The sequence below is a fragment of the Hippocampus zosterae genome, chromosome 6, assembly GCF_025434085.1.
Source record: "Hippocampus zosterae strain Florida chromosome 6, ASM2543408v3, whole genome shotgun sequence".
NCBI classification, from domain to species: domain Eukaryota; kingdom Metazoa; phylum Chordata; class Actinopteri; order Syngnathiformes; family Syngnathidae; genus Hippocampus; species Hippocampus zosterae.
This window is the reverse complement of record NC_067456.1, coordinates 24,325,146-24,337,384: the sequence shown is the minus strand read 5'-3', so window position 1 is coordinate 24,337,384 and position 12,239 is coordinate 24,325,146. Positions and strand designations below refer to the sequence as shown.

At 42.3% G+C, this 12,239-nt stretch overlaps 1 protein-coding gene across 1 annotated transcript in view; it reads left to right on the top strand.

Moving 5' to 3' along the window:
• The first annotated feature begins 974 nt into the window (after positions 1-974).
• The window catches only part of LOC127602200 (protein crumbs homolog 1-like), a 41,887-nt gene continuing 30,622 nt past the window's right edge, over positions 975-12,239 (top strand). The window contains exon 1 of the mRNA XM_052068151.1: positions 975-2,820. Coding sequence (XP_051924111.1) covers positions 2,751-2,820 — 70 coding nt within the window. The 5' untranslated portion in view covers positions 975-2,750. The remainder of the gene's footprint in view (positions 2,821-12,239) is intronic.

Genomic DNA, 12,239 nt, shown 5'->3' with positions numbered 1-12,239 from the left:
AACATTTACAGTACAATTTCAATGAACAGGATGAAAACAAATATACTGCGGATTAAATACAAAAACCCATCTGAAATTTGAGTCTTCATCGAGTGTTACAATATATTTAATATCGACTAATCCTTTGACGGATAGGCAGTACACTTCGTTGGTGGTATTATTAATGAATGAAATAAATCCAAAATAATGAACGTAAAGTGGGGAAAAAAACAGGGATTTGGGTGTGGCCACACACACTGACATCAGCTGACCTGAAGCGTGCAGTAAATAGTTCAATTGCTTTGAAATAAAACACATGCCGTAATTTGAAGAAGACTGAAATTTGTGTTTGGGAGAAAACTACTTATTTGACCTCTGTTGACATTAACCTTTCACAATCCCATTTTTGCCCCAATGATATGGAGTTACTGTATGACTACCATAAAATGAAACTAATCCGATATTTTTTTTCAATGTTCTGAGAAATCCACACTGACTTTAAAAGATTAACTGTGAGAGAGTGATGGAAAAAAGGTTGAGAAAAAAAAACACGTGATCACATTTTAAATGAATAGAATTGAGCCTGTTTAACACATTTGTGTGCCTGCATTGTCCTAATCAAGTTCTTCAGGCCTGCTCTGCTGAAAGCCAACCTGGCTGAGACAACATGTCAGCCGGCCTATTTCTCTATTGTGCAACAGCCTTGTAGAATGGGGCAGCCTTTCTCTCAGGAATGTGGAACTGCTGTGACCCCACGATCTGAAATTCCACTTGTTGAAGGCGCTGAAGTGGGCATCTTTCCCAAACGCCTGCTTCTCTCTTGATGTTTAATTAAGTTTTTTTGTTGTCGTGAAACGCGGCAGGGTGGAGTTAAGTCTAATGCTGGTCTTAAAATCTGGGGTTGGGGGTAGGAGTAAGCGGGTGCCGCAGTTGGTTCCGCCAAATAAATCCCTCCACCCTCTTCTAAAGCGGGTGGGAGGAGGGCGTGGGGGCGTTGTTGATGTGCACTATGGAGCAACGATCCATTGATCTAAGATTCACACTCTTACAGTGATAATATTGAACTGGGCTCCTGGCCCAGGTCCTGTGAGATCTGCCGCACCAGAACAAACATGTCAGTAGACATCAGTAAGCACACATCACCTCAAAAAGCTGCCAGGAGTGCATACTGACATCCGTGAGGAAAACAGCGTGATCCTTGGAAAATATTATAGATTATTCATTCATTCATTCATCTTCCTAACCGCTTGATCCTCACTAGGGTCGCGGGGGGTGCTGGAGCCTATCCCAGCTGTCTCCGGGCAGTAAATGGACATTTATGTTGGACCTTTTTGAAAGTATCCCTGTGACCCTGAAAGGCAGAGGCAGTTACAGAAAATGGATGGGTACAAGTTGGAAAGTACAATGCTTTGTGTATGATACAAAGAGGCTTACTCAATACTGTATTACAAAAACAGCGCTTGTACGCTCTGTCAAATTTTGGTCAATTCAATATTTTTTCACAAATCAACAGTACTGGTCAGTGCCCGCACGTGTATATGTTATTTCGAATTGTTGACCACTATAAAGGGTTGGAAATGGCTTCAGCTTATATCAGGGGTCATCAACGTGGTGTCCGAGGGGTATTGTGATTTCCGAGCAATGTTAGAAAAGTGATCATTTGAAAATGTGAGCTTTGGTACAGACTTATAGAAATAAAGTGTCAAGATTGATATTATATATATTTAGATATATTTAGTTACTCAATTTATTAGATTCTGAGTGCTTGGGATCGGCACTACTCATACCTGTCAACTCATACGGTTTAGCCATAGTTCATACGGATTTTGTGGTGAATCTTACGTATATGGCCGTATCACACTCATCATACGGATTCTGAAATTTTCCGTTTTTTGGTAGTTCTAACAGGTAGTTCCGTTTGCTTTTGCCCAGAATGGTGCTGGTCTACTAGTCTAGAATGCTTTCATTTACATTTCCAAAGTAAATATGAATGGATGCTGTAACTTCGAGCCGATGGGTCAGCATTTGGAGTTGGTGAAAAAAGTAACGCAGGAATACAACTCTGAACACAGTAATGCCACTAAATAGAATGATGATGAGATTAACCAGACATTGTATGATGGAGATCTACAATAAATATCATTGAAAATTTCGTGCGTTTTTTCTGCCGTTATTTTGACATATAAAATGCTTTGACATGTTATAAGGATTTTTTGCTCTTTATAAGGATTTTTTTGGTAGTTTATACAGGTTGGCGCTCCAGAAAGTTGACAGGTATGACTACTTGATCTATGATTTGTAAGGGAATACAAATATATTTCGACGCAGGCTATATATGATTTGTTCATTCATTTCATGTTCTGTATCACAAAGAGGTAAAAAGCCGAATTAAATCTGAAGACGGACAACGTCAAAACAATAGCGCAGAGCGAGTTTTGTGTTGATTCAATCCTCACGCAGTGGGTGGAGTTCAGTCCCGAGAGCCATTTCATGTTTTCCTTCAGCCATTCTCTACTAGGGTGATTATTCTGATTTACTCTGTCCCAGTTTGTTCCCCAGAGAGACTACTCGTGGACACATGCCACTCGCGCAAACAAATACAACACAAAACAGACACCAGTTCCCAAGGTGGTCAGATATGGGAGGAGTGGTCCTCACTCTCAGCTTACTTTGAGCAGCACGGATGGAGCGCTGCAGTGTGCTGGATGGAGAACCTGAGGAGTGACAGCGTAGTGCGACACTGACTGAAAACTTCGGCGGCCTGCATTGCCATGGAGTTAGGAAAAGTTTGGTCCAGACACCAAAGGACACTGCTGATCACCATGATGATGTTCAAACTGGGTAAGGCTGTCACGTGTACTTTTTTAAAAAAAAAATGTTCATTTCCATCCAAGCGCGAAAACAATGTAGTAATTCGCGGTTGCTTCGTAAATAATACTTGGTACATTTTACTTAAAGATACGTTACACTATCAGAAATCCAAATGTGTTCAAGCCTCACTGTTGTCATTGATGCACTTGCGTACAGCCCACTACAGCATCACACTACACTGTCGTGAAAACATTTCATTTGTAACGGCAAATAATTCGTGTCTGAACAAAATAGTAACGGCCGCGTGCGCGCCGAAATCCGTGACTAATAAAAGTTGTAATTAGCAATATTTTCCCCTGGACTACCCCAACCAGCGTGTGCGGGGGTTGGCGGTGGGACTTTGCCGGGCGACCCCTCCACCTTTGAATACCACGCTGACCCAATTTCCCCGTGACCCTCATTTGTGTGCAGCGTCTGAAGCTCATTTAAACGGTGGCGAATCGAAGGCAGGGAGCTGGTTGGCATTGTTCAAGATCACCATGGTAACGAGCTGAGCGTTCGGCTGCACTGGGCACTTTTTTTTGGGGTCTCAGTGTTAAAAAGGGGACGGGGGCGGGGGAGGTGGTGATGGGAATTAAGCCGCATGGCTAGTGACCTGGCACCCCCAGCTACGAAGAAATTAAGGAAGAATAAACCCTCGAAATGTCTTCGATTATGCCAACAAATAGCGTGAAAACAACCAACACAACAGGAAAAAAATGCCAGGACATACATGATAAAAAAAGAAAGAAAACTGCATTATTATGTTTCTTGACGAAAGATGCTATAAAACACAAACCTCCCACTTCTTTGGAGCTCTTATGGCTGTCATCAGCAGATGACTCAGTCAAGAACAGGCGCATTACGTCCTTTCTGCATAAAACTCTGACGGATCCAAATTGAATGTTCTGAGAAAAAAAATGACATACCGGTGAATCCGAGGAGAATGTTTATACAACTCTATCCAATGCTAAAAGAGTGAACAAATGTCGGAAATTATTGCTATTTTTCCAAATACAGGTATGTAAGACTGACAATGTTGAAGGTGAATTCACTGTATGTTGCCAGTTGCGCTTTATTTGAATTTGAAACAAAGATTAGATATGGAATTACATAGACTGTGCAGTTTACACAAGGAACAAAAGCATGCATGCCACTGTCTGACTCAATGTGTAACCGCGACTGATTCAGAGGATTTGGGCATTTTTGTATAAAGCAAAGCAGCCACCTGCTGGGAAGACTTTGGAGCACAAAGCTGAACCCAGAAGACCTGCCAGCGTCTGATGGTGAATAAAATGGCTCAGGGCTCAACTTGTTGGCTGGGGGCGTCCCCCTCTCTGTGAGTCACAGCACCACTGTTTCCTTGCCGCTTGGTCTGACAAATGGTCAGTTAAAACTCGGAATAAGATAAGATAAGATAAGATATCCTTTATTCGTCCCACAATGGGGAAATTTACAGCCTCCAGCAGCAAGAATGTATGCAGAAAGAAGAAAGGAGAAAGAGAAAAAAACAACAACAAACATCTTTCAATTAAATACAATATGAACACAAATGGATAAAAATTATTTTTATTATTATGATTGTTATTTTTTATTCATCAGTCTGACAGCAGTCGGTAGGAACGAGCGTCGGTATCTCTCCTTCTTGCAGCGCGAGTGTAACAGTCTCTGGCTGAAGGAGCTACCAAGTGCTGTCAGGGCGAGCTGGAGGGGGTGGGAGGGACTGGCCATCATAGCTTTTAGCTTAGTTAGCAATGCAATGTTAGAATGCATGTGGATGTGCGGAGCGATAGTCAGGTCCATAAATAGTGGGACATTTTTTTGTGCGAAAAACCACCACAATGGAGTTGAATTGAAGTGAACAAACTGCTTTTTGTGCAGACTTTCAGAATCACAGCTTTACAACCAAATCAAGTCAGCACAGTCGGTAATATTTAAGGGACCAAAAGTAAAAGTGACAAGGTTCACGGTGGGTGCTTGAGTCTATCCCAGCTGTCTTTGTGCGGTAGGAAGGTGATACCCTGAACCGGTTGCCAGGCCAATCGCAGGGCACACACAGTCCGTACCAGTCAGTGCCACGGATATATATATATATATATATATATATATATATATATATATATATATATATATATATATATATATATATATATATATATAGCTCCTAACCATGCATGGAGGGTTCCATCCCAAATCCAGCACCCTGAGCCCCCCAAGCCGAAAGGAAGGAGGTCGGGGACTAGTGAGTGTGAGAGCCACTGTCCAGGATGAAACATCCAAGCTCCATGAATACATCAAGGAGAAGGCTCCAACGGATGACGTACTCAGAGAATGTCTCAGACAATGGGGAACAGAAAATGAGGCGCTGGAAGAGGGACCATCATGGGAGAACAAGCCCCTACACGGGATGTACCACCGGACCATAACTGAAGTGGCTGATCTCAAGAAGTCCTATCAGTGGCTAGAGAGGGCTGGCCTGAAGGACAGCACAGAGGCACTCATCCTGGCTGCTCAGGAGCAGGCCTTGAGCACCAGAGCCATCGAGGCCCAGATATACCACACCAGACAAGACCCAAGGTGTAGGTTGTGCAAAGAGGCACCTGAGACGATCCAACACATAACTGCAGGGTGTAAGATGCTGGCAGGGAAAGCCTACATGGAACGCCATAACCAGGTGGCTGGCATAGTCTACCGAAACATCTGTGCGGAGTATGGACTGGAAACCCCAAGGTCAAAATGGGAAACACCTCCGAAGGTGGTGGAGAATGACAGAGCGAAGATCCTGTGGGACTTCCAGATCCAGACTGACAAGATAGTAATGGCGAACCAACCAGATATCGTGATCATAGATAAAGGGCAGAGGAAAGCCGTTGTAGTGGATGTAGCGGTCCCAAGTGATGGAAACATCAGGAAGAAGGAACATGAGAAACTCAAGGGCTCAGAGAGGAGCTGGAGAGAGCCTGGAAGGTAAAGGTGACAGTCGTGCCTGTGGTGGTCGGAGCACTCGGGGCAGTGACCCCCAAACTAGATGAGTGGTTGCAACAGATCCCGGGAACAACATCGGACATCTCAGTCCAGAAATGTGCAGTGCTGGGAACAGCAAGGATACTGCGCAGAACCCTCAAGCTTCCTGGCCTCTGGTAGAGGACCCGAGCTGAATGAGGGACGGACACCACCCGAGGGGTGAGATGAGGATTTTATATATATATATATATATATATATCATGCATGTTTTTGGAATGTGGGAGGATACTGGAGTACCCAGAGAAAACCCACGCAGGGGAGAACATGCAAACCCCACACAGGAAGGCTGGAGCCGGATCAAACCCACGACTGTGAGGTTAAAGTGCTAACCAGCCGACCATTGGGCCGCCTATCTATCTATCTATCTATCTATCTATCTATCTATCTATCTATCTATCTATCTATCTATCTATCTATCTATCTATCTATCTATCTATCTATCTATCTATCTATCTATCTATCTATCTATCTATCTATCTATCTATCTATCTATCTATCTACACATACATACATACATACACGTACGAGCGCGCGCGCACACACACACACACACACACACACACACACACACACACACACACACACACACACACACACACACACGCACACACACACACACACACACACACACACAAACTATATTTGGGTAACTAGCAAATCCGCCCAAAGGGGAGAAAAATTTCCATTCTACGTAGCAGTGGGTGGTGATCCGCGGTCATTGTAAATGGCTAGCAAAGACACAGTGTAGTCTGGACAGTGTCAGTCGCCAAAGGTCTTGTGCCTGCTTCGCAGTGACCAGCTGTGCTCTGTTTTATCACTGTGCTGATATAGTGGTACCAGTCAGTGCCACGGATCAAGCTTGTCTCACCGTAACCATGATCTACAGCGTGTTTTGTGATTCTGGGGGTTGGGCTATGTTTAGGAGGTGCTGTTATCATCTCCTTGGAATGTGTGAGCTGTTGATGGGGTCTGGATGGCGGGGTGTAGAATGAGGAACCACTGTCAGCTCTCCCCTATCTAGAGATCAATGACATTACAAGTGGAACAGTTGAAAGTCGACGTTACTCCAAAGAATTTCCTTTGTACAGGTGTACAGGGTGGGCTTTAGCATGATTTAAAGTATTTCCCAGCAGTTAAGCGGAGGCTCATGAATATGTGAAGAAATGATGCAAGGCAAAGGAAATGACACATCTTTAAAGCCTCAAGCTGAGATAAACGGGAAGAACGTAAACAATTTAACACCCTCCAAACTAGATAACTAACACACAAGGTGGCATTCAGTTCACTCGTGAAATATTGCAGCCCCACACATTCCTGAGCAGCACTCGGATTCAAACTTAATTTAGGAGCCGTGTGACGTGAGATGGTTCCCTGCATGAGAAGTGCAGGGGAGGATCTGATGTGAGGCGGTGCGTCATATAAAGAACGTAATAGGGATTGTGGGGAGATGCAGTGAAAAATCATCAAAGTATGTGTTTATCGGAAGATACAGAATGAAATCATTTCATTCATTTTTTTCGGGGGGGAAGGGTGATGAATGGTTTGCAGATATATCAAGTACCATTAAGCACTTTCCAGAGTGACTCCAAAACAAACTATGTATCACTATTCATTGAGGTTGAACACCTGCTAGGTAATAGGGGGTGTGTGTCTATGTGGTGTTGTCTGCGGCCTGTCTTCTGTTCTGTTCTGCGGCCTTTCATCAATTCATCAGTTTTCTATAATGGTTGTCCTAATCAGGCCCACGGGTAAACTGGAATCGATCCCATTTGACAATGGGCGATATGCTGTATATACCCCGTCCGGATTGGTGGCCAGTTGATTGCAGGCAGATACGATACAGTGCAAACAAACAAACAAAAAAAACAATTCACAGTAAAATTCACATCCACGAACAAGTTAGAGTTTTTGATTAATGTAACACACTTGTTTTTGGAACATGCAAGGAAGCCAGAGTACCTGGAGAAATCTCACACAAGCACGTGGTGAACATGCACACTCCACACAGTACAGGAGGGCCTAAGATGAGATTTAAACCCGCAAAGTTGTAATCATTTAAAAAAGCAGGCTTTGGAACTTGTGAAACAAATCACATAATCCCCTTATGCACAAATTTTTCATCAAAACGTGCTCAAACGGGAATTTGAAACAGTCTGTTTCCACCAAATTTGTACAAATCATCCTCTAGCAGGCTGTCTGTCAATGCATTTAGGAAAAGATCTGTAGTTCATCATTTTTCTACAGACTAGAACTTAATGATGGTGGTCAAATGTCATCAACGAAAGTATAGATTATGTCATTTGTCCCTTACACACATTTACTTTACTTTCTCAAACGGGAAAGATCTTCATCTTTCCCGTTTAAGAAAGTCCCTCAAGAACTCGAAATTGATATGCTCGTACTTAAAACCGGTTATCCAAACGTCTTTGATCATTACCGTCCAAAATAAATTTTGCTCTGTAAAGTAAGATCCTGGAGAAAGTGATCTATAAATGTAAGACTAACACAGCACGCAGCTACGATTAACATTCTGTACGCTCACCAATTTGGTTTTCGTAAGCAACATCCCACTGAACATGTTTTGTTGCAACTAGCCAACTACGTGTCTTCTGCAATGGAAAGGAAGAAAATTGCTCTTTGTGTTTTTCTGGATCCAAACAAAGCATTTGAAACGAGCGTAATGTAAAAAAATAAATAAATAAAAATCTAACGATACTGCAAATCGACCAGTGTTAAAAGATCGAGGATACTGTTAAAAAAAATGTGGGTGTTGCATTTAACACCAGTCCGAAATAAAATGAACTGTATAGTCTCAGATGTAACACTGGTACGTTGTTAAAATGGTGTGTCACTTGCTGGATTTGACACTGATTGGTGTCGATTAGAAATTGGAACCACACCATTACATAATGATTGAACTTCACTGGTTGGAGTCGATACCATTTTCTTCAACATCATTTTCCCCCTAGCTTGCAAGGCGGAATCAAAAACTCCCCTCAAGTATGCACAACTCTCACATGATGGCATTTGATGAAAAAAGGTTTGCCTCCTCAATAGGTTTTCACTTTAATTTTCTGTCTCATGTTGTTTCAAGCAGAAAACATTCATTAGCCAATAATTAAATTTCCACATCATGTTTAGTGCATCTTTACAGTACTTTAAAATAAAAGATGTGTGTTGGTCACCTGGGCCACTTGGCCAATCATACTTGTACATATATATAGTTGGTTCAGTCAAACGTATTTCTGTGACTTTTCACTCTGCTTAAATTATAATTCATATTGAATTCAGGGTAGGTGTGAACATGTAGGAACCCTGAACTGCACACCAACCCACCAATGAGTTGTCTGTACTCTGGTGAGTCACCCAACTCACTGCATTCAGTCCAAAGAGCGTCATTTGTTAGCTGCTTGAAAAGTGTCAGGGTCTCACAAACAAGTTATGTGGGTATTGAGTTGTACAAACCTCTCGGGTTTTCTCATTTGGCCATGTAAGTCAACAGGAATTTGACTTGAGCACGTCATGTTAATTGTTTTGTGTCCGTATCCTTTGTCGTTTTTGCTGCCATGGTATTTTGAACTTAGCCCAAAGACTCTTCAAGGCCACTCAACATCTGAACAGCCATCAGGTGATGAAAACATGATCATGATGAAATGAATCGGCCAGTTGTCAGTATCAAAACAAAGGCAACGTTCGCGCACAGTGACACTATATACTTTACAGAGCAGGTGTTGTGGTCCTGTTCAGTACTGTATGAAATGTCTCGTGTTGCCCACTACCTCCTGAGAGAAAAACTAAGAATGCCAGAATGGAATGTTGTCTGCAGTTGCAGCTTGTGGTTAGAGTGGCTGCGCTATATCTTTTATGTAGCCTACATTGACGGATTGATGCAGTGTGTCAACCTACGTAAGGTTTTCCTTGTTAGTTTAAATTAGCTTCCTTTAATCTCAAGGATCCCACATCATATCCTGCCCAACGGCAGAAATCAGGATGTGTTTTTCTCTTTGGTTCCATTTTATATTCATCCCGGTTGTGATGAGTTGGCCTTGTACTAGCTTGGGCTAAGCGAGTTCATCTCTTAGGTTGCTATGATGGTTTAAGAGGCCTTCGGCATTATTGACACCAAGGGGTAAAACAGTGCTCAGCATACTGAAAATTGATAGAGTAGAAGCACCCTGGTATCTGTACAGGTAAAGTCTCTAAATCATCCATCCATCTATCCCTCCATCTTCTGATCCACTCTAACCTCTCAAAAGGGTCGCGGCGGGTGCTGGAGCCTATCCCAGCTGTCTTTGGGCAGTAGGCGGAGGACACCCTTAACCGGTGGCCAGCCAATCGCAGGGCACACAGAGACGAACAAACATCCAACACACTCACACGGAGGACAATTTAGAGTATTCCATCAACCTGCCATGCATGTTTTGGAACGTGGGAGGAAACCAGAGTAACGGTAGAATACCCACACAGGCACAGGCAGAACATGCAAACTCCACACAGGAAGGCTGGAGATCGAATTGAACGTAATAGGGATTGTGGGGAGATGCACTCATAGCACTGTGAGGTCGATGCGCTAAACACCTTACCACCGGGCCATCTCTAAATCATCACTGCAAAAACCACAAACGATTATGCTCTACATTAAACCTCGGTTACAGAAAACCACCACAAGGATAGATCTCATTCATCATCTCAAAATGTGGTTTGTTTGGTGGAGCAATTATGAGGCAGCGTAATCCAGTTATCCTGGTATCAAAAACTTCCCCAAAACATCAAAAAATATGCCCATTCAATTGAAAGTAATTATTGACTGACAGAGCCTGCTGATTAGCTATTACATTTGATGTCTAGGTTCTAATTAAAAGAGACTTGACATCAGCCCCTCTTGTCACTTTGTGTGCTGTGTGCTTTTTCTACCCCTTGGTGTTAGTAATGTCTAAATCAGGGCATTAAGGCTAAGGTTTGAAGGGGGAAAAAAGCACCCAGATGTCTGTTAAGTGAACTGAATCCATGTGAATATGTAAGACAGAATGTGAAAATACACAGAACAGAATTTTCAGTGAGGATCAAATGCAGCTTCAGATAAAACAAAAACAAACACATTTTATACAGTAGGTTTACATTTAGCTTGAAATGTGTTGGGATTCAATTCCAAACGATTGAATTCAAATTCAAATTGTACAATTCAGATTCAGTTTTTCAACGTGATGTTTTGAATTAAACAATACACATTCAATTTATGTAATCCAAATTCAGTTTTTCAATACAATTATGGAAGTTTTGCCATTCAAATATGAATATCAATGATTCAGATTCGGTTTCTGGTGAAGCCTGTTTCAGCCCATAACTGACTGTTTAACAGTTGAATTGAATGCTCATTAAGAAGAAGAAGAAGAAAACCTTTATTAGTCTCACAATGGAGAAATTTCCAATTCACAGCAGCAAAGTTATGAAAGTAAGAAGTAGAACAACAAAATATAGGAGCTGCTGGAAAGGCAGCCACTCTCGCGGTGCCATTTTGAAGTCAAAATAACAGAAATAACACAAGACAACACATAGGACACAGACAGTCGTTCAATCTTCACCAATTTTCTGCATACACTTTGTTGTCTGAAGCAGTTCTAGATGAAAGAGGAGAGGATCAAAGTGTCCTTTCTCCAGTGGATCAGAGACGTCATGCTGAAAATGTGCACACGTCTGCTACAAGCTAAGTTTTGAAAGCAAACACAAAGCTGTAGCATCCATTGACGAAAAGAGATTAGTTCACTTCTCCTGTCCCACGTAATCCGCTTCAAACTCCAAGCCGCGACTCCCAGCTCCAAATCCGCATCGGCACTCCGCGCCAACGCTCCTTTCTTCTCATCGTCGGCTCCTCAAGACCTCCATCCATCGAGCCGCAGACCGTTCAACAGCACCGATCTCTCCGCTGAACAAAGCGGGGCTGTGAAAAATGCTGCCCATTACAGGCGCAAGACACAAGCGCCCCGGGACTGTCCAGCAACGACAGTCAAATGGCGCCGACATTCCTCCAGTCAAAAACAGTGCTGGTATACCCATGCTGCCGAGAAGGCGCAACCACCAAGCACAGAGTCTCCTCCTTGATGAATGTCGTGGCCAAAAAATGCAGAAAAAGGTCCACATCAAGTCCACACGACGTAACAACAAACACAAAGTGACAAAAGAAACACAAGAACAACAAAAAAAAGCAAGGCTCATGAGAGCACTTGCTGACGGCTGCCTACTCGGGCGCCATCTTGACTTCAAAATTATTTATATAATATATAATAATTATTTTTTTATTAATTATATTATTATATTTTTATATTATATTTATATATATTTATATAATATATATAATTATATTAATAATAATATATAATATAATATAA